We start from the raw sequence: 24,412 nt of genomic DNA on the forward strand, positions 1-24,412 counted from the left end.
AAAAAAACGAAAACATAGTTTTTTTGATAACATCAAAAAACAAAGTGTTTATTTTTGGTTAGTTTAGCAGTAAAACTGTATAGAAATTATGCATTAGAGCGCTGGTAAGTGAAACAATAGCGGCCGTGTTACTAGTTCGTCTTCTTCTCTTCTTTCATTTTATGTATCTTCAAATATAGCGCACATGATAAAAATTTATTTACCATTCCAGCGGTGGGCAGCAGGTAAATGTTGTGCTGCGATCTGCGAATGCAGAAAAGTTTTCCATTGCTTATTTCAGTTAGAGACTACCCGTCGAGGTGTTCAAACGTTTTCCCGACTCCTCTCATGCCACGAGGCAATGGTTTTCTGACTAACCTCTCGCGTTTAGCTCTAGTGATTCTAAACAATAATAATTGTATCTCAAATCACTTCACGCGTCAGACGGTGTGGTTTCTGTGGCAAATGAAATTCAAACAGAATAATGACCTTTTGTCAACTGAAATTTCGTTCGGATTTTAATTCACTTTCTGTGGTGTTTTTTTAGTTTTGGTTTCGTTCAACTCAGTTCATCGCAGAACATACTTATTGAAATCGTTACCGTATTAACTGGAAAACGTCTTGTAAAGAATGTGGTATTAATACTGCGGTAGTTATGATGCATTAATTGGCGTGCAGTGGAGCACTATAATAAAGAAGTAGATTAGTGACAAAATGAAAATTTTTTTAAAACTGTCTGGTTTGTTGTGCATAGAGATTTTTTTAAGCATAATGGTTAGAATACCCAATCCTTGATACTTGTGTGTCGGTATCACAATGTTCAACCACTTCATAGAGTAGCGTTTATAGGTTACAAAGTTAAAATGTTCTGCATTGCTGCTTCTTTGGTTACAATGTTTCTGCTACAATATGCAAGGAAGGATGTGGTTGGTTATCAGCTAGATGTTCGAAGAGTGGACCGAATTGTTTTGGATAACTCAGAGGTAATATGATTAGCAATACTTGAAACCGATTAAACGTAGAATGTACAAAGTTTAGACGATGCATCGCATAGCAAGTTTAAAACGCGGAGATTAGTTCTGAGCTTTCACCACAAGCAACCGCCATTTATCATCATGTGTTAGTATAGGGCAACCACAAGCAAGATGGGAGTCTCCTCACCAGTGGCTTTGAAAATGTGGTTTATATATTTTTTGGGGAGAAAAGAGCGACACAGAAAAATGTTTTGCAATTGTTTAAAGATAACTGTGGACACGGAAAAAAAGATTTCTTCAAAAAAAAAAGCGGAATAATCAACCATCTCGCATGGCGGCCCTCTTCAACTGTAACACACAACAAATATTATGCATATAATCGTCTTCTTGTTTAACAAGGAAAAAACGCTTAAAAGGATTCCGAATAAAATTCTGAAAATGATTTTGAAACGTCCTCCTTGGTTTGGTACACTTGAATTACATAGACTTACTGGTGTTGAAACATTAGAAGCTAAGTCGAATAAAATTATTAACAATTTTCGACCAAAATCGTTGCAATCCTCAATTGCTACGATAAGCTCCCTTTATAGCCAATAAGTTAGCAATTAAGTTAGTTGTAAGTTTACTTCCCCTTTTTTGACAAGTAGGTTTAAATGTGCTGAAGACATAAATGTTCTATGTCCTAAGATTAGAGAATTATAATGCATCCTTCATGCTCACATTGGACATGTACCACTTTTGCTCTCAACGTTATCTGGTTGTCATTATTTTTCCCATAGAACAAAAGTGGTACATGTTTTTTCATCAAAGTTTGTGTAAGTTTCTCAACCAGAACTCGTTATGCTTTCATGTACCGTCTTTTGAATCCTTTCCAGCAATGATTTAGTGCAGTTATGTTTGAAAAAATTGTTGAAAATAATTTACTATTTGATTGTTTTCGCGTATCGCGTCTCCTGAAAAATTTACTTAATGGCACATGTACCACTTTTGCTCTCAACGGCTCATATAAATTTATGGTGATTTTATCTCAATCTTCACTGAAGTCAAAACGTTCTAATTTCTTATCATTTTCAACAAGCATGTTGAACCGATCGTCAGTACAGTGTCTAATCCTTTTTCTATGGGGGAAGACATGCTATGCAAAGGTTTATGGGTACCTGGGGTAGTAAGCACCGTTGAGGCAAGATGAACCCCCTTTGATTTACAACGGAGAAACATTTTAAAAACAAAATAATAATTCCTTTATTTGAATCTATGTTTTCTAGTCACCCTGTCAATTTGGCAGCACTACAATGTCAAAAAACCTAAATTAATCCACCGAGCGGTCAGACCCAGCCTTTCTCATTCAATTTTTTATTTGTAAAAACAGATTTACATGAACGCTTCAATCCAATAAATGTATATTCACTCTTTAGGTTCTGAAATATTGATGTTGTAATCTATATATATATAAATGCAGTCCGGTCTGTCTGTCTGTCTGATCCATATAGGCTCGTAAACTACCGAACCGATCGACGTGAAAATTTGTATGTAGGAGTTTTTGGTGCCGATAAAGGTTCCTATGATAGTTTGAGACCCCTACCTCTTCTGGAAGGGAGGGGTCCCATACATATGAAACATAAATTTCTGCACATCTCAAGAACAAACCAAGCAAATGAAACCGAATTTGGCATGTGGATGTTTTAAGGGGTAACTAATATGTCCATAATAGTTAGATGAAACACAAATTTGTGCACATCTCGAGAACTAATCAACCAAATGGAACAAAATTTGGCAGGTAAATGTTTTTAGTGGTAACTAATATGTACATAATGTATTGACACCAGAATCCCTCTTTTATAAGGGAGGGGTCCCATAAAAATGAAACACAAATTTCGCACAGTTTAATCAAGAACCAATCAATCACCAATCAAGAAAATATAACCAAATTTGGTATGTGAATGTTTTAAGAGGTAACAAATTTGTCCTAATAGTTCGACGCCCCTCCTTCTTCTGGAAGTACATGTTTCTTCACAAATTTCTGCACATCTCGCGAACTAATCAACTAAATGGAACCATATTGGCAGGTGAATGTTTTTAGTGGTAACAAATATGTTCCATAATCGACCTCAGACAACATTTTGGATTGTAAGATGGCAACTTTCGGTTTCTGGAAAACAGCCAAAAATGGCCGATTTCCACCCAATATAATAATATCCGGATCTAGAATAATACACAGGAGCTAAAATCGACCACATATAGCATTTTAAATTCTAAGATGGCGACTTCCTGTTTCTGAAAACAGCTGAAAATGACCAAATACCACGCAATTTGAGTTTTTCTTTAACCAGTATGCCGTTCAAAATCCAGAAATTGTCTCCAAATGCCATTATGAAATCCAAAATGGCGACTTCCGGTGTCGGAAAAACAGCGCAAACCGTAATGATGCACTGAAGCCACAAATCGACTTCAGAAAACATTTTGAATTGTAAGATGGCAACTTCCGGTTTCTGGAAAACAGCCAGAAATGGACGATTCCCATTAAATATGAGTTTTTCTGGAACCAGAAAGATGCACAGAAGCTTAAAATTGATCACAGACACAGTCTTGAATTTCAAGATGGTGACTTCCGGTGTCTGGCAAACAGCTGGAAATGACCAAATACCATTCAATATGAATGTTTTCGGAACCAGAATTACGCCCAGATGACAGAAATTGATTTCACAGGCAATTTTAAAGTCCAAAATGACGACTTTCGGCTTCTGAAAAACAGTCCAAAGTGACCAAATATCACCCAACATGAGTTTTTTTTAACCAGTATCCTAAATACCATTTTGAAATACAAGATGGCGACTACCGGTTTGTGAGAAACAGCCTAAAATACTATCCAATATGAGTATCTCTGGAACCAGAATGATGCAAGGAGCTAACAATTGTCCTCAGGCACCATTTTGAATTGCTAAATGGCAACTTCTAGGCAACAGTGGGAAATGACCGAATAATACTCAATATGGATATTTCCGTAAACGTGATGATGCATACAAACCAAACATTGACCCTGGACACCATTTTGAATTTAAATACGACCACTTTAATTTTTGGAAAAACAACCTAAATAACTAAATACCTCCCAAGCCAACAGTCGAGGAGGTTGTCATTTCGATTAAAACCAATCATTTCAAACGAGTTGTTATTTGACTTTGATCATATCCTATGGCCGATTGGTTAAGCATTTGCAGACTTTAAACACAACGCAAGGAATCAATGAATTTGAAACGTTCAAATAGTACGATACCACACTTAAATTATGTTAAGGCCACATATATCGATCACACTTAAATTATGTTAAGGCCACATATATCGATTAAATAGTCTTTGAATTTCTTTTCTTTCCATAACTTTTGAGCCACATATCAAATTGTTATGAAGTTTGTTAGTTGTGAGTTTGAGAGATGACTCGTTCGTATGACACTAGTAATGTTCAAATAAGTCATGTACTCTTTGAGATAATAGACTTTCGTTGTATTGATAATAATTTTAAACATAACAGTTGCTTAAGTTCGATTATTATCAAATGAAAAGGGAACGTATAGGGCAGCCAAACTTTGAAACCACGCGTTCAATCATAATTCATCAGGTAACCCTTAACTAGCCCGCTCATCTGATATCAATATTGATCAAATCGGTTGTGTAGTTTCTGAGCTAATGAAGTTTCGGGATTTTCACAAGTCGGTACATTACAGATAACGTTACAGTTCGATTACAGTAAAATTTAATAGGGTCTTCTGAGGCACCTAGACCATTCATTTGACACTAATTTTGTGGAAATCGGGTTAGCCATCTCTGAGAAAATAGGTGAGTCCAAGTAGTCATCGGAATATGTTCCTTTGCATAGCTGGATTTCACATTTTTAAACATAACAGGCAAACTAATAGTCCGATTGCAAAACAAATCAATAGGGTCTTATGGGGCAACTAGACCTTCCATTTGACACTGATTTTATGAAAATCGGTACAGCCATCTCTGAGAAACATGGGTGAGATTAAACAGTCTTCAGAACACGTTTCTTTTCCTAACTTTTGAACAACATGTTCAATCTTTATGAAATTCAAAACTTAAGGGTTTTCCAGGTAGCCCGTTCATTTGAGACCAATTTTGTTCAAATCAATTGTGTAGTTTTTGAGATAATGATGTTTCATTATTTTTACTATTTGATACATAACCTCGAAACTAAAAATCCGATTACAATGAAATTAAATAGGGTCTTATGGGACAACAAGACCTTTCATTTGCGATTAGTTTCATGAAAATCGGTCCAGCCATCTCTGAGAAAAGTGAGTGAGAATAAAAATCTGCACATACACACACACACACATACAGAAAATGCTCAGCTCGTCGAGCTGAGTCGAGTGATATATGCCATTCGGCCCTTTGGAGCACTTTTATATTTTCGGTTTTGTAAGTGATTGCTATACCTTTCTAGGAGAAAGGCAATAAATAAATACATTGCATACGTTTTCGTTGCATACGGTCTAATTTTTCTCAGCTGAATTAAGTGTTTTTAGCTCTCCAATTGTAGTTTTCCACCAGCGAAAAGTGTTATTGCATCGAATGTATGTCGAACAACATATTTCGGATAAAATATCGGTGAGTTTCAATGAGAATTACCGTTATGTAACCAGAAACATTCTTTTGTTACGTTCACAATTCCCGTAGCTCGGGGTAAAAGGACTCTTTGTAAATAAAGGTTTTCCTCACATTTCATCTGGTTTCCAGCATTGTCCGGAGACCGGAAGTCCAATCGGCAGTCATGGACCGTTGAACAGCTACGATCGGTGCTAGAGGCAATCAAAAACAGTGTTTTCAATATCCATAATTTCAATATCGAGTGTATGGAATTCCAAAGAAAACCATTTTGCCATTATTTATTAGATGGCAAAATGAGCCGTACTGCGCCAATATTGTGGTGCGTTCTACCCCGTGAGCGTGGTGCATTTTACCTCATTTTAATGGTGCTTTTTGCCGCTTTGTTGCGGTGCACTTTAATCCAGCAAGGGTGTATTTTGCCTCGATTGATGACTTTTATAAATTATTACACTCACTTAAAAAATGTGTGTTATGCATTTTCTATAATGTTTTAGCATTACATGCGAGTTTGAACCAACAAATAAGTGTTTTTATATTTTGATTAGTATATAACATTGGTTTTATCTCTCAGCTTTGATAAGAATATACTTTGATTTCGTTAAATGGTGCGTTTTACCCCAGGAACCCCTACTATTCAGAACAGAACAGACAGGATCGTGCGAATTGTAAAAATTCAAAATGAGTGACTGCAATTTCTGAAAAAATAATATTTGGTGGCGAAGCGTGACCCAGGCCGGAAAATTTGGATGTCACCCCCCTAGGTAGCAGTAAAATTATCTTGCAACCAACATGAGAGAATGTATTTAACTAATGTATATAAGCATTGATGTTGCGTTACGAGTTTCTCTTAAGTATGATAGATTATGTGTCAGTTTTTTTCAGATAGAGCTAATAACCAATCTACCGATATTCTGATTTACACACTTAAGACTTTACTACTGAATATCGGTAATTTATTGTCGAGAACGGTATCAATGAGTGCTTGGTACCGATCTTGGTAAAAAAGTAGCCAAAACACTTCGTTTGAAAAAAAAATGACACCGGTCACACTTTTTCGTAAATTTTGGTTTAACCTAACAGGAATTTAGGCGATATGTTAGAATTCTTGGTAGAAAACCTAAACAATTGAACTTCGGTATGCAGTGCCTGAAGTAAAAATGGATGCACACCTACTAGGAGAACTGCATCAGATTTTGAATTTCTATTTCAATAAGTTGAATAGCTTTTTTAAACTTATGAAGTTAACAATTCCGCAATCAAAACCTTCATGCCAACTACTCTAAAATGTAAAGTATTTGGCATGAAGGTTCTATGCAGGAAGCAATTGAAGGGAAGGTAAAGCAGGCGGACGCAGAGAGCATTGCGAGAGGGGGAATTTGGACTGGAAACATTAAAACTTAAACTACAATTATACTTTGAATGCTCGGCAATTTTAGTTGTCTTTTTTGAACAGCTATCTCATACAATTATCGAGTCAGAAAAATGCTCCTAATCAAACCAATTATATTCTACCTTGCGTTGAAACGCACCTTTATTAATCTAGCACATCACTCCAGTTTTTAATTACTGCCACGAACATTTGCGTCCGGCGGGGGACCTAGCATAGTTGGCTACCTCTCCGCCAATCGTTGTTGGGTGGCGTGATCCACTCGTAACCAACCCAACCAACCGGTCTAGAATAATTTCTAGCCGACACCGGGAGATTTTCTGAAATCTCTGGGATAACGCCCTACATCGCATGGAAATAAAGCCGTTGTCGTCGGTCCGTTGATCAACGGGTCGTAAGTCAGGGTTCTGGGTAACTACGCTTCCCCGGGCGTCGGTGATTGGCAGAACAATAACGACGGAAAATAAGCGAAAATAAAAAAAAAGAACTTTTGCGTTTTTTTACACTTTTTTTATAAAATTACGAAATAAAAAACATCCGTAATTTATAAATAATGAAGACTTCTGAACTCAGTAATTATTGAATTGAAAGCGTCTGAGGCGGTTTATAGCATTAACTTGTATAATGCTTCTCTGGCAGATCCAAGGATCGTTGGTAACGGTCCTCCAGATCGTTATTTTCCGACTACGTCAAGACTTGCATGGTTGAAACTTTTCATAGATGATTATATGGGCAAAGGTTGCCATTTTGTGCTATTGTTTTATTTTTCGAATCACGACTCGTTTTTTGAGACGCTATGTCAAAATGCTATGAAGAAAAGTATTGATGATTACAAATATTTTTAGAGTCAAAATAGGTTTGTTTGATCGGTGTAACGTCTTCGGCAAAGTTGTAGATAATAATCTGAATCTGATCTGAAAAACTATGTTTTTTGAGGAAAAAAAGTGAAAAAATTAAAATAATTATCTCAAGAAGTTCATTTTTTGAAAATATTTTTATATTTATAGAAAAAAAAAATCAGATTCCTAAAAAGCGAGCTTTTGAGATATATAATTTATAATTATATTTTTGTTTTTTTTTTTCAAATTCTTGTTGTCTTACGGTTTTTTTTTTGAAGGACAAAATTACTGTCGATAACTTAGCTGAAGACGGTATACCAATCAAACCAAAAGTTCTGGATTTTTTTTATTTTTCCTGAAAAACTTTCAACTTTTTTTTCTCGTTCCTACAAAATCAGACAGCCATTAATGTTTAGCTAACCTTTTGTAGTTTGTAGGGGGAGCTGCGTAGCCGCAAGGTTACAGAGTCCGCTTTGTCAAGCGCGGATGGTCGTGGGTTCGAATCTTGGTAGAACCAGGCCATCTGATGTCAAAAAGGACTTAAGCATGGGTTTATTCTTAGGCTCCCCACCAGTTACCCTTGCTTTACGCTGAAATCTACAATGACTTCCTCTTAACAAAAAATAAGTCACTCTTATCAATAAAACTGGCCAGAAGGACGCACGACGAAACTTCTCTAGGGTATTATAATTGGTGATATTTGGCAAAAGGGAATGAGTATCGGCATAGTAGAACAGTAAGCGTGTAAGGAAGAGTATCACATTACACACAAGCACTGATGAACAATAATAATAAGCATGCCACTTCTCAATAGCGGTATTGCTATTAACAGAAGTGCGGGATACAGCAGACACCCGGGCATATCTCACAATAGATCTACGATTCTGGTCGCAGTGAGGAAGTCCATACAGGAAAAAAAACCTTTTGTAGTTTTTATGAAAAAAAAAGAGATTTAAAAAAATAAGCTTATTTAGATAGATTTTTTCTCAAAATAATTTAAGCTCTTCATGGAAATCAGCAATTCTAGTAACGCCAGAGAACTGTAGCAATCAATCTTTTCTACACTTGGTGTAATAAAATCCTACTTCAACGTAACGTTAAGGATGTAATGCGATAGTATTTAGCCGAAAAATTCAAACACTACATATTTTAGCAACTCAAATTGCACATAAACGCAAGATAGTTGGCAACTCAGGAGTAATCTATTCTCCAAGCTATAACACCGGAATCCGGAACACATACAGATTACAGCTGCTAATGTCGGAACTACCTTTCAACATCTTTTTCAAAAATACAGCTGAAGAAAGCGTTACATAATATAAAGGGTTTTATGGAGCTAACTTAAAATCGAGCTCTAGCACAAGAAGTATGACAGCTGGCCCAATTCTGCTGGTTTTGTTGGAAAGCTGAAAAAAATTTAATAATCAATAGTGTCTTAAAAACGTCAAATTAGAAAGAACAAGAAGCACTTAGAAAGGGACAAACAACTTGTGGAGTAGATTTCGATGTTTAATTTAATTAGCAACAATAACCATGTTTATCATACATTTCAGAGATAAAATTGCAGGTTGGTTCTTGAAGCATTTGATTTCATATTTGTCCCTTGGGTCAGAATTCGTGAAACGGATCACTGAAAATCGCGATGTCTAAGTTTTTCAAATAAGTATTGAAAACTTCAAGAGTTTCACTCGGGAAGTTGATTTTCCAATTTTTATTGAATTTGAGTAAATTTACAAGTTGTTATTGTCATTTGAAATTTAAGTCAAAATTGTTTTTAAATAGACATAGCTTTAAAAATATTGCATCGAATTTGATGAAATTTTCACAGCAGATGCATCCTGAGTTTTAGTTTACGAAAATATTTTTTTTGGAGAAAAAAATATTTTTTCAATAGTAACTATTTAAAACAATATGTTGAAAATCTATGTTCTGGGGCACTGAAAAATCTGAAAAAAATCACAAGTATTTTTGACGAAATTTCGAAACTGCCCTGAAAACTTCGCGTTGGTGATATTTTTTGATCAAAAGATATGGGTCTTCAAAGTTGGTGCCGCAGCGCATTTTTCAAGCGATTTTTAGTGATCCGTTTCACGAATTCTGACCCCCTTTCTAAAAGCTTCTAGTTCTCTTTAATTCGACGTCATTAAGACACTATTAGCGAATTTCTTTATTCCACCAGCTCACCTCGTTTTGACCTGGAAGCGCACTAACTGCTGTCAAGACCCTTCTTTATTCGCTCGATTTTGACCCAGTTTTGACTTGCCGTGCTGCCCGAAGCGCACTGTAAAATTTGTCAGCTTCAACCCACCACCGCATGTGCAAAGTTCGTAATCAATTATCTGGCATCTCTTTCTTACTTGTGTCTTAAATGGCGATGACGTTTTATTATTCCTCGGCAGTTTTGCCCGCACACAGTGTAATAAAGAAATTCGCTATATGATTACGAAATTTTCTCAGCTAGCTATCACACTTCTTGTGCTAGAGTAGAGCTCGTTAAAGGAAAACAACCGAAAACTGAAAAGGTGAATAACTCTGCAGTAGGTAAATTTTGGCCATATGCGTAGAAGTATTTTATTTTATTGAATAGGGTCCTCTATTACCCCTTCAAGGATTTTAAGTGAGCTCCCTAACACCATGTACATAATTTTAAATTTTGTTTCTATTCCAAACAAAACATCTTAATTTCAAAACAAAATATAACGTTAATATAGGATGGTATTTTTGCGACATTCCATGACGAGGTATCATGTGAATTGGTGGCAAATTACAACAGATGGCAAGAAATGCTAGTTTAGCTTAACAACATAAACCCAGCAGAAATGCAAAATAATTCTGTGATTTAACCAAGACAAAAAGCAACGGTAATTTATTGAAAATATATATTTTTTTGGAATACGGAATACGAACAATAAACAACAGAATAGAGCAATATTTTAAAACACAACATGTGCATTAAAAATGAATTAAATCAGTGAAATATGATATGGTTAAAATACAGCTTTTGCAAAAGAATTATGCCTTGAAAAATGTTCGCATAATGTTTTAACCATAAACAATGTATTTTTATAATAAAGTTATACCCAAAACGAAAAGTTCACTGACAATAAGGAAATAAATGCGAACGGAAACGATGGATGCACGCTCTAGGTTAGTTACGATTTCTCTTTCCCAAAATTCTACCGTACAAGGTACCGTCGAAACCGTCATTGAGTAGAGCATGGGAGGCAGCCATCGATACAAATAGTTTAGTACCACCTATTTAAATAATGCCCGCGGTCATTATTTTCCATGCGCATTCCCAGATGACCATCATTAACTGAATACATTAAACTGGTGGCATTGTTACACTTTTTGTGATAATGAAATAAGTCTACCGTACATGAGCCATCACATGGAACACTGCCAGATGTACTTCAACTAGCTTGATTTGTGTAGATATAAATAACAGATCATTGCTTCCTACGTAGCATTGTCACATGACAAAAAGGTTACTTTTTTCCAATACGCAGTTACAAATAACATTCATAAGATAACTGGAATACAAAAAAAAATATTTATTTGCTGCATTTTGATAAAAACTTGTGATCTACATTAAGGCATACTCTACTGTTTCCTTTACTCAACTACGATCAAAATAACAGAACGACGTGACATCATTAGTAAAAAAAATCACATACTTTATAACGGTACAAACTGTCTGATGTCTACGGTATGTGACGTATTGTGAGAACTAATGCATGATTGTAATGCGCGAGATACGCATAAATTATCGCTATGAGCTTGATATGGTCATTTTCTATGAACATGAATGAGAATTTCCATACGACTGATATTTTCACTTTTTTTTTATTTTCACTTAGGGTTTGCATTCACATGGTCAATGAACTCTAATGGTACGTTGATCAAATGCATGTGACAAATATAAAAATATTAAAATACGCTACAGAGTTTGTATAACTCAGAAAACGTGTTGAGAAAAAAAATCTCAAGTTTTCTAGAGTTTGCAATCTCGAATGAGCAATTTTATATAGTGTAATTAAATTTCAGAACCCACCTTTGCTGCAAGTTCAGCCATTTGTACTTTAACTGAGTAAGAGCTCCTTTTTTAAAGAGGGGGGGGGGGGGGATATTTTGTGATGAATTAAGTATTTACTAATATTTATTCAGAGTTTTTACTGTGTGTGTTCTGCCACAAACGGTGACATATCAACACTATTACATATATTTTAAGCATTATTTCATTAAAAGAGTGTAATTGCTGCCGTAGTTAAGTGAGTATAGTTGTAGGAAAATTGTAAACCTACTTGTCAAGAAAATAAAAGGAATTTTAAATTAAACCCTAATCTAATATTACACCTATCTTACTGACTATAAAGTGAGCTAATCGTTGTAATTAAGGATTGCAACGATTTTTGTGAACTTATTGATAATTTGGTTTGACATATTTTCTAATGTTTCCACATTAGTAAGCCTGTGTAGTTCATTTGTGCTTAACCAGCGAGGACGCTTCAATATCATTTTCTGAAGTTTGTTCTGAATCCTTTGAAGCATCTTCTTTCTGGTTGTACAACAACTTGTCCAGATGTGGATTGCATATAACATGGCTGGTTTAAATATCAGGTGGTAAATCAGGAAGATCAGAAGGAAAAATATTATATAAGACTGGGCCCAAGATACTTCCTTGAGGTACACCAGCTCTATCAGATTTACTATTCAAATAGTTAACCTGAAGAGTGCGTTCAGTCAAGTAACTTTCTATCATTTTTGTGATGTAAAGAGGAAAACGGAAATTGGACATTTTAGCTATCCAACCTTTATGCCAAACACTGTCGAATGCTTTTTCTATGTCTAGAAGAGCAGCTCCAGTGGAATAACCTTCAGATTTATTTGTACGAATCATATTAGTTACTATAAGTAACTGATGAGTAGTCGAATGCCCGTGGCGAAATCCAAACTGCTCATTTGCAAAAATTGAATTTTCATTGATATGTGTCATCATTCTATTAAGAATCATTCTTTCAAAATGTTTGCTTATAGAAGAGAATAAACTAATTGGGCGATAACTTGATGCTTCAGCTGGATTTTTTTCAGGTTTTAAAATTAAAGTGGCTTTGGCATTTTTCCATTTTGAGGGAAAATATGCTAATTCAAAGAATCTGTTGAAAATTCTCACCAGGAAATTTAAAGAGCTTTCGGGAAGTCTTTTGAGGGGGATATAAAAAATCCCATCATCTCCTGGTGCTTTCATGTTTTTAAAGTTCTTGATAATATTTCGTATTTTATTGATGTTTGTTTCTTACCTCTTCAGGAAGAAATTCTTGAGTGGTGATCTGATCATACTTTTGTGATACTTCATTTAAAATAGGACTCATTACGTTCAAATTGAAATCATGAACACTCTCGAACTGCTGAGCAAGTTTTTGAGCTTTTTGTTCATTCGTGATATTTCTCACGAATCATCATCTTTGAGGACTGGAATGGGCTTTGAAGGTTTCTTAAGAACCTTCGAAAGCTTCCAGAAAGGTTTGGAATATGGTTTTAGTTGTTCAACTTCTCTCATGAAATTTTCCTCTGCAAGAAAGTGAATCTATGTTTGATTCTCGTTTGTAAATCTTTAAAAATAACTTTCAAAGCAGGATCACGATTTCTTTGATCTTGACGTCTCCGTATGTTCTTCAAACGTATAACAAGTTGAAGCTCATTGTCAACTATTGGTGTAACAAATTTCACTCTAGCCTTAGGAACTGATAAGTTTCGGGTATTGAGTATTAAACTGCACAAATCATCCAATGCTCCATCAATGTCAGCACTGTTTTGTAGAACAATATCACACCTCAAGCTTTCTTTGATCGTGGTACGATATCGATTCCAATTGGCCTTATGATAATTAAACACAGACCTAGTGGAATTTAAAATAGTAAATCCAGCCGAGCAATCGTTAAACAATATTTTTCCATTAGAATTGAATTGATTTGTGCATTATTCCACAATCGATGTTTTGCATTAAAATCTCCGATGATAAAAAACTTAGATTTATTACTCGTGAGTTTTTGTAAATCTCCCTTGAAATGATTTTTCTGCTCACCAGTGCATTGGAAAGGTAAATACATTGCGGCTATAAATAAAATACCAATATCTGTTTCGATTTCAATTTCCAAACTTTCAATGACCATCGTTTCAAGATGGGGCATAAAACGATGTTTTATTCGACGGTGGATAACTATTGCAACTCCACCTTTGGCAACATCAATTCTATCGAACCTGTGAACTATATAGTTGGGGTTTCTTTTTAGTTCAATGTTAGGCTTCAAAAGCGTTTCAGTCCTAACTGCAATATGCACATTTGGGTGGGACAAAAAATAAATGTTAGCTTCCATGCACTTTTCGTGTTCCTTATGTGTCCCATAACAACTCTGTAACTTTTCAGATCGATCGGTGAAACGCCCGATTTTTAAAGTTTCCATACGATTTTATGTGGGAAAATCCACTTTTTCAATACTTATTCTCTAGAGATGTCAAGTTGGCTCTTAAAAAACATCAAAACATGATATTTGTAGGAAATTTTCCTAGGAAAAACTCTTCTAAAGACCGTAAGGCGCTACAATGCTTGTAGAAACAGCTATTCACCCCAAACTGATTGAATGTCTGACGGACGGCTCACCATCGAAATTTTCCAGCAACACTGCTACAGCATGCACACTTAATTTATCTCGGCAAACTTCCCAACAGCTGATTGAGCTCGGCGAAGTTTTTAACGAATGTCAGCAATATATTTCGACGAACATTCAGCAAATATATCGATTTACCGTAAACTAGCAAGTATTGACGTTTCGTTTGCCGAAGTTCTTAAAAATTCTGCCGAGAACTTGTAGAACATTTCGAACATTTATCAGCTGTTGAGTTCTCGGCAAAAAAAAACTAAGTGTGTGCTGCTATTGCTAAGTATGAGAAATAATTTCGCGTGGAATAAATTTTCAAAATGTGACTTTTGCTCGTAGTATCTTCGGGAAAGCCTCCAAGATAAATTTAAGCGATATCATTTCTTATCACATGGTTGAATTTGCAACAGCAGCATGCTGCAACAGTATTGCTAGTAAAATTCAATGGTGAGCCGTTCGTCAGATATTCAATCAGTCTGGGGTGAATATCTCTTTTCACAAGCAAGGTAGCGCCTTGCGGTCTTTAGAAGAGTTTTTCCCAGGAATATTTCCTATAAATATCATGTATTTATATAATTTTAGGAACCAACTGGACATCTCTATAGAAAAAGTTGTTTTTCCATATGAAATCGTATGGAAGCTTTAAAAATCGGGCGTTTCACCGATCGATCTAAAAAGTTACACAGTTGTTATAGGACCCATAAATTTTAAACCTTCTTGAACAGCCTCGTACATCGAGTTACAGTTCAACAAAGCGGACATTAGCTACAGCATGGATTGTTGTAGGTAGTCAATCTTCTCGGGAGTTGGACTACCTAAATCAATACTGGCTGACTTTTCAGCACCGAACACGAAAGGCTTGTTGCTGTTTGAGTTCGAAATTTTACCTGAAAGTACACTAGCATATATGTTGTTTTCTAAATTTGAAATATTACCTACAGACACACTAGCTACAGGAAAGGCTGGTGTTGCCTGAACAGTATTGAAAGTTTTCTGACTACCTACTTGAATATTATTGACACCAGGTTGTTTTAAATACCTACGCTGTCTGGAAGAAATAATTTTTGACCTAACAGGACAATCAAAGAAATTTGATTTGTGTTTACCACCACAATTTACACATTTGAAATCATCAGTGGTCTCTTTACAGGACAGATGTCCTTTGTGTGAGATGAGTCACCACAAATCATGCATTTTGTTGTCATATGGCAGTTTCGAGTTCCACGGCCATAGGCTTGACAATTACGGCATTGCATGAGATTATGGATGCCTCCATGTCTCTTGAAATTTTCCCACTTTATTCGCACATTGAACAAAACACGTGCTTTTCCTAAAAAAATTAAATTACTTTGGCACGATCAAAATGTACCAAGTAATTCACCTGGTGTATTCCAGTATTATTAATATTTGCATTTGATTTACGTTTCATCAAAATTACTTGATTGGGGGAAAACCAAGTAATCCTGTCAAAAAATCTTTAATTTCATCAATAGTTTGGTCATTTGAAAGATCTTTCAAAACAGCCTAAAACGGTCTCTCGTTTTTGGCGTCATATGTATGAAATTTGTACATCTTTTCAGTCAAATACTGTAATAGATGTTTATGGCCTTCAAAAGATTCGGCCAAAATACGAATTTCGCCTCGGCGGCAAATTTGAAAATGAACTTTCACATCAGAAAGAAATGATGAAAGTTCTGAACGAAAAGTTTAAAAATTTGCAACTATTACAACAATAGGTGGAGCTTTAGCTTTCTTCATACCGGCATTTTGCTTAGAATAAGAAGCTTCAAATTCTTGATCCCCTGTAGTAGAAAGAATTTCATACCTATTGCTTTCTGAATCACTCGGAGGAGAAGCCTCACAACTTCAATACTTTGCAATTCAACAGATACTTTAAAAAAATTACCTGTTGAAAGCGGAAAATTTCCAATATCTCTCGGTAGTCTAAGACAAGCCTCCCTCGAGCTGTTGGTAAAATGCGACCGTTCACAAGGTAGTTCAAGTCGTACTGTGAGTAAGAGCTACTCAGTAACGTATTTACAAACTAAACGTCAAAATTTAATTATATTGGTTGGCGTAATTAACTTTATTTTAGTCAGTTTCTTCAAATGAGCAAGAAAATTAGTAGAAGCAAGGTGACAGGAAAATGAAGCAGATCGCAGAAAAATTAGACAAGGACCAAGGCTCAAGGTTCCACCTATGTTATGATGATGGAATACCCAAAACATTACAGTGAAACCTATACTAGCTACTTTTCACGAAGCGATCACTCAACCTCGCATTACTTCTGTTGCTGGTTTGATAATTTTGTAATACATTTTCAATCAATATTGAATCTTGAGATTGCCGTTTGCAGAACGATCGGAAAACAAAATACAGGAGACAGTTTTGAAAAATTCTACTCTGAAGCAACAAATGCTTTGAAGAAGTTACAATTCCCAATCGAGCCTTTATTCGAGAGTCGCCTCATTTCAAATCGATGTCAACCAACGATACTGAGAGATTTTGCCGTCGAAGAAACGCTGGGAGACATACAGAAAATGCTCAGCTCGTCGAGCTAAGTCGAGTGATATATGCTGTTCGGCCCTTTGGAGCACTTTTATACTTTCGGTTTTGCAAGTGATTGCTATAACTTTCTAGAAGAAAGGCAAAAAGAAACATATTCCGAAGAATACTTAAACTCACTCACTTTTCTTAGCGATGGTTTTGTGGATTTCCACAAAATTAGTGTCAAATAAAAGGTCTAGCTGCCTCATAACATCCTATTGAATTTCATTGTAATCGGACTATAACTTTGTCTGTAATGTATCAGAATGTGAAAATCACGAAACTTCATTATCTCACAAACCACACAACTGATTTATCAAATTAACGGGCTAGTTAAGAAATAACTAAAGAAGTTTAAAATGATTAGACAGGTAGTTCAAAAATTGTGGAAAGAAACATGCTCCGATGACTTTTCAAATTCATTCGTTTTCCCAAAGATGGCTGGACTAATTTCAACAATCTTATTGTCAAATGAAAGGTTTGGTTGACATTTCATTTAATTATAATCGGACTTCTATTTCAACCGTGAACCGTTATGTATTAAATTCTTAAAACAACAAAAGTCTATTAACTCAAAGATTACACGACTTATTTGAACATAACTACGGGCTGTCTCTCAAACGTACAAATAACAAATTTCATAACAATTTGATACGTGGTTCAAAGGAAACGAAATTGATTGATCAAAATATATTGTACTATTTGAACGTCTCTGGTATTGCTCGTGATTTAAGTGTTTGAAAAAATGACTCCTAGATTTTTTTATTTCGATATTTCTTTAGCACAAATATAACGTCAAATTTCACATTTAATACTTTATTTATTACTTCAAATACAACATCAATATTCTAGGACCCAAAGAGTGAATATACCTTTATTGGATTGTATTTGGCAATTTAAGGTTGTTTTCCAGAAACCATAAGACGCGAAATCGGATTTCAAAATTAAGTATGGAATTGATTCCCGGCCTCTAAGCATTATCCCGATTTCTGAAAAACTCGCATTGGGTAATGTCACTGGGAGCTACTATCCAAAAATTTAAAATTGCGTCTGAAGTTATTTTTGGCCTCTGGATAACATACTGTTCCAAAAATTCTCGTATTGAATGATATTTGTTCTTTCTAGGCTGTTGTTCATCAGGGAAAATTTTCCTTCTATAAACGTTTCGATTATACCAGGAACAAAAAAAAGTCTATTCAAACAAATAATAAGTTCGAAAGAGAAAGGCTGGGTCTCACCGCTAGGTGGATTAACTTTGGGTTTCAAGTAAACACAACTTTTTTCAGTGCATTTTTTTTACATGGCATTATTAATTCTCTACGATTCATTCTCTGGCAGTTTTTCTATACAACCAAGGGTTTCTGAGCTATTATGCTTTGAATAAAACCTATGCTAAAATGCATACACCCTTATGAAAATTACTCTTGAGTCTAAAAATTTTCTCCTTTTATAAAAAATACTCAGTTTGTTAAACCAATTACGCATGCAAATAAATTTTTGCGTATTTCCAGGCGTGATTTTCCTCATTACTCTAATGATTTGGAAAGTCACCGTTTATTATCGGCTAATTTATTATAAAATACTAAAGTTACTACCAAAGTCCTCTTTCCCTCTCCCAGAGGTTATAATTGAAATGCATGTTTGCGTACGTCACTAGTATTGGACTGGTATTGGACCTAATAATTACAGAATAACCCTTTATTACGAAGCAATTTAAAAACAACTTAATAAAGTTCGTGAGAATGCATTTTAATCTATCCAAGCTAGCAAAACCTTGTATAAATAACCACAGTGATGGTTTAAATCCATGCAGCAGCAAGACAGTTAAGAGCGATTAAAATCTCTCATTTACCCGTTTCACTCTTGATTTTGGCCCTCGCTATATATACTAAAGATAAAAATTCATCAAGCAATAGCGAAACGCAGTACAAAAGTGAACATCTGACTCAGATGATCTGAGACACAACTGACCTCCAGCAATGATCTTACAAGCCGGTTAACTATTTAGAGTCAGTTTTCGTTTCACAATGTATTATACAATTCGGAGGACAAAGTGTGGTAAAAATCAAGCTTAGCGCATCGTTATAGCTTAGTACGATTTATAGTGCCATGAAAACCAGAAATAATGATTATCATGTGAAAAAGCAGTTTCTTGCATAGCCGTTAATAAGCACCTCGACTAAGATGACTCAGTTGCTCCATTATTTAATGTAGCAAAAGAATTGCGATCTATGTACATTGAGGTTTTGTATAGAAAACAGATATCTCTGCAGTGGAATGCTACAGCTTTGAGTTTAATTCTCCGTTTTGTTACAATGCCTAAAAAATAATCAAGAATACAGCAGTAGCTCCTGGTTTGAATTATTACACATAATAGAAAAAAAACAACTGGTAACTATTGCGAGGCTTCAATAATAGCTAACGGGTGACAACTAAAAAGTTGGATTTTTTTCTCTACAGCTGTCAAAAAAGAGGAAGAACAAAAAATATTGATTGGTCCGTGACCGGCCTCCCGACGAAGTTTCCTTAGAGCAAGCGCGCCGGTGAGTTGCCATTTGAGTTGCTATTTTCACAACGCTGGCCGTTATTGGGGATTACCAATTCATCTATTTCATTTTACCGCCGGCAGTTGCCAATTCCTAAAGACCGTCACTAGCTAGCGTTAGCAAAATGTTTGTGTGTGTCGTATTTCCCAGATATTCTGCGCATCTAGTAATAAGGCGTCGTACACAAGTTACGTAACGCATGAACGGGGGGGGGGGGGGGGGAGGTGAGTTGAGACTGCGTTACTTATTATTACGTAGGGGAGAGGGGTGGTAGTAGAGACAGTTCCGTAACTGTGATGTTGGCTCGAAATTAAAAATTTCGGAGGGGGGTCAGGCTGTTCAGCGTTACGTAATTTTAGGGGGGGGTTCATATCGAACGTCACCTATCGTTACATAGGGGGGAGGGGGTCTGATTTTTGGCGTTACGTAATTTGTGTACGACGCCTGACCAATTTATCTGTCCGTCAATTGTTTCCGGAATGATCTGCGTTCTTTCTGCTTCATAAAATGTCCTCTTTATTTTAAGCAACTCTGTTTTAACTTTGTTTCCGTTTTCCCAAATTATCAATAACACAATTCTGTTGCAGGTTTCTTCGTTTGTGCGTGCATGGGTTTTTTTTTCTTGTATGTTTATTTAAAGTAATTGCGTTAGACCGTGGCACGTTCCGCAACGTTGCCTCCAATAACTATTATACTTAAAATTGGCGAACTGTCATTAATTGTATTTTGTACTTTGTGCTGACTCGATTCCTACAATTTGCTATAATTGTTTGCAAATTTGCAGCCAAAAAACGCGGAAAATGTTCTCGAGTATTTGATTGATTCTAGTGACGAAGAAAATGATTTCGCGGAATTTTTGGCGGAATTTTTGGAAAGATTCGGGGTGGCTCTCAGCCTGGAAAACGGTAAAATATTGACCGCTATGCTGAGGAAGTTGCCATCCAGCGTTTTAACAATGTTTTTTTTTTCGGAAACACCGGTCTATACCGATGACCAATTCCGACGCCGCTTTCGAATTCGTCTTACGTTGTTTTCGAAAATTGAAACAGCTGTAGATGCGTAAAATGGTTTTTTATTCAACAACCGGACGCAACCGGAAAATTGAGACTAACATGCCTTCGAAAGAGTCAGCAACAAGTTGGTAATACTCCCGAGCAATTCGCTCAAACCTTCCAGGTTTATTGAAATAATGACAAGGTTGACCAATCTTGTGGGGACTTGAGCTTTATGCTTAGTGTAGATTAGAGTGCCAACCAAAATGGTCATCTCGAGTTTCAAAACAAAACTATAAATGATTATTCGTCCGAAAAAATCACCCTGTGCAAAATTTCAGCTTAATCGAAATTAAAATGAAGCGGCTCACTGGTTCACGTCGTTACTTGCGTCCTACGACGTGTTTAACCAAGACAAAGCGCTTCGTCTTCCGCGGCCGACCAATTATGTTCGAAACACTCATTGTTTTCATAATATTGTTACGAACATTTACTATCGACCAAACAAACAAACGTTTGACAGTATTCATCAAATAGCAACGATACGTTGCTATCGCGTTGCCAAATTTAATAACTCGCTACTACCCGAGGTGAGGATTGCTATTTCCCAAACCAACATAGCAACGGCCGGTGCGGTTGCCGCGTTATGGTGGGAGTTGCCAAACTAGCTTTAGAAACTTCAATTTAGCCACTGGTGGGCTTGCTCTTATGATGCCGAAACAAGAGCGTTGTAAGGCCTTCAAGACCGCTTTTCCAATACGTCTCTTGATTCTACCGATCAATTGTTCGCAATTGGTTGATCTCCAGTTATTTTTGCACCGAAGGAACTCAAAATCCCAAAGAAACCTTCAATTTACTACACTGAGGTGGATTTGTTGGGTTGCGTATTTGGGGTACAAGTGGAGTCTAGTGGTTGTTCAGAAACGTTTGTGTCTTATGACGTACTGTGATGATATTTTCTCTGGCCAAAACACATACCTACTTTTCATCTGTATGGTGTTTTAGAAGAAATGGAATCATCATGTTGTTCAAACATTCGCTCTGGTATATATTTTGATTGATAGCCAAAATACTAGACTTAGGGGCCGTTCAATAATTATGTAAGCATATCTCCCTCCCTTGTAAGACATCGTAAGATTTTTCGATATCCCCCTCCCCTTTTATCACCCTGAAGCAAACACAATACTTCCTTTCCTCTTCTGTCCTTAATTCGAGTTAATCGTCCTTCTGTAACTTTCTTTTAATGAATTTTACCGTCCTCACTTTCATAAACATGGTTTTTTAAACAGCTGCATCAACAATGTTTTTCTTACGTAATATAATCAAATCACCCCCCTCCCTCCCTTGTAAGATAGCGTAAGAAAATTGCACAGCCCCCCTCCCCCCTATTTGCTTACGTAATAATCTAACGGCCCCTTATCTTCCTCTACCTTCCTGGCAGATTATAGTTGAGGTTTGCAGGAAACCATACACAATAGAAACCAGAAGATTTTCGCTTTCAAAATGGTTTACCATGAATTTTTTGCCAAAATTTTTGTGCAGTTCATAATGAACTGTACAATGCACTTGCGGAATGCTCCTTGTTTGAACGCTATTTCGTACCGAACGGAGTATGCATACGCAAAACAAAAAATACTGGCGTAAAGAGAAAACACAGAGCTTTCATATAGGGTATCGAACGTCTTCATCAGTGGTTTTCTTCGGCAGTTTTTCTGCAGCAATCTTATGCAAAAGGGGGTCGAAGAAAACCACTGACGAAGACGTTCGATACCCTACGTAGTCTCATTTCTCTTTGAGCGTGTTTGTTTTGGAGTAAAAAAACCCTAAAAAATCCAGATTTTCAGTTGTCACCCGTAATAATAAGTATAAACCACGGCTTACAAAGCCGTGAGTATAAACTATGAATGTAATGAAAGATGGATGTATACCTCCAAAACAGTCACTTAACCATGCGACCATGTCTCATGCAGACATGGCTCAAACAATATAACTTATTTTAAATTTAGGTTTAAGGTTGGAAAAAAATTTAGGGATTTTTTGCAACATTAGATTTCAGTATTTGTTGCAGGTGCTTTCGAAAACGCCGACTATAGATTTTAATTGTGCTTATGCAGGCATTGTAAATTTAAACAGGCGGATGATTGCGAACCACGATCATAGCATGCAATTATTGAGCAAGTGAAACTTGTATCACTCATGTAGGTATAGCTGAATAAATTTAGTATAGGATCAAAAAAGGTTCTATACTCTATATTCTACTTCATTGGTTGGAATAATGATTTTATTTGTTAGTTTTTAAACAACTCGGTCAATGGTGTGTTAATAAGTTAATGTTGTTGTGTGTAAACAAGATTTGATATTAAATTTATGTTACGCGGCCCCAACAACGAATTGTAATTATCCACTAAGGTCTGTTTTTACGCGCGGTACGTGTTCCAAATTTGTTGTATAATTCAGTGTCATTATCGGAATCTCGATAATATTTTGTGCCGAAGTTTCGATTAGATTGAGCTAATATTTACGAAAAAATATGACAATTTTGTTTTTACCGAGCACTCAGTGGTGCCGTTCTTGGCAATAAATTGCCAAAGCATGAACCCCGAACAATCAAGTGTTATATTGCAAATCTTATAATAATGAATAACCACGATAATTGTTGTAGTTAATTGGTTATTATGTATTTTGTACTTATTTTTAAATTGTTAATGTCTGCTTATTTTCACAAATAGGGTCCATAAACAGCAATTCTACGGGTTAACCAAAAACGACCAAGGCGACTTAAAAATTTCTGCTGTGTTAATGTTTATATTTATAGTTTCATAAACATTCCTTTTTTAAAGAAACTAGCATTTTTGTTTTTTTTTCTCAATTCAAGAATGTCTTTTGGATACAAGACTGATTTTACATGCAATCGTTTTTGGAATATTTCAATATAAAGTTTGAAAAATTTCTATTTTTTAAAAAAAAATACGTTTTTGGTGAGTTTCTAGCAATAAATATAAATTTATTGAATTGTGTTTCATTGTATAAACAACTCATTCTTTGATAGAAAAAAGATTGTATAAATAATTCAGATCCAATCTTGTTAATGTCGAAGAATATATTGTGTTTTTATTGATCGAAAATAAATTTTGATAAATCTATGTTTGTTACTGGAGTACTACAAATAACTCACAATAAAGCGTATTCTAAGAAAAATGAAAAATTAAAAAAATTAATATTTAAACTCAAAATTACTATTAAAATAATATTACATCATTGAAATTTGATCATTCTCAAATATGTTGGAATTGCAAAAAATTTTCGAAACTTAACTTTTTAGAAAAAATTTACATTTCTCCATTTGATTCCATTCTGTTCATCAAATGTTTTGGAAAAATGTCAAGTTCCAACAAAAATTGTATTAGATTGGGAAAATTTGTTCTTTTTTTATTTATTGTGTAAATTATCGTTTATTTTTTACTTTTCTCTACTTAAGTTCAAAATAACTTGAGAACGAATGTATCTACGTAGTAGATCATTATAAGCTTTTCAATTTTAAAGGATAATTTAAATTGCATTTTCGATATATACAGCATATGAACAAGAAATAGATAAAACATATTATTAAAAAATCTTATTGTTTATAATAGCTGACGGATATATAGCTTAGCTTAGCTTGACTGACTGCACATATCAATGGTTGCATTCCATGATTGATCCGAATCCGACTCAATACTTTGTAGGGTCAATAACGACACCGGCCACGTCCTTGCAATCAGGTGGAGAGAGGGAAGGGATATTAGTGTGACCCTTGCTATTTGTAGACCGTGTTAACTTCTGCATCTTCATAAAGGTCACAGGAAGAATGTTTTTGTTAGTAG

General features: G+C 35.5%; 1 protein-coding gene across 1 annotated transcript in view; it reads left to right on the plus strand.

Moving 5' to 3' along the window:
* The first annotated feature begins 296 nt into the window (after positions 1-296).
* Positions 297-24,412, plus strand: part of LOC129725244 (A disintegrin and metalloproteinase with thrombospondin motifs adt-1) — a 47,940-nt gene continuing 23,824 nt past the window's right edge. Inside the window, exon 1 of the mRNA XM_055680814.1 lies at positions 297-962. Within this exon, the coding sequence (XP_055536789.1) occupies positions 843-962 (120 nt within the window). The 5' untranslated portion in view covers positions 297-842. The remainder of the gene's footprint in view (positions 963-24,412) is intronic.

This window comes from Wyeomyia smithii, chromosome 2 (genome assembly GCF_029784165.1).
Source record: "Wyeomyia smithii strain HCP4-BCI-WySm-NY-G18 chromosome 2, ASM2978416v1, whole genome shotgun sequence".
Lineage (NCBI taxonomy): Eukaryota > Metazoa > Arthropoda > Insecta > Diptera > Culicidae > Wyeomyia > Wyeomyia smithii.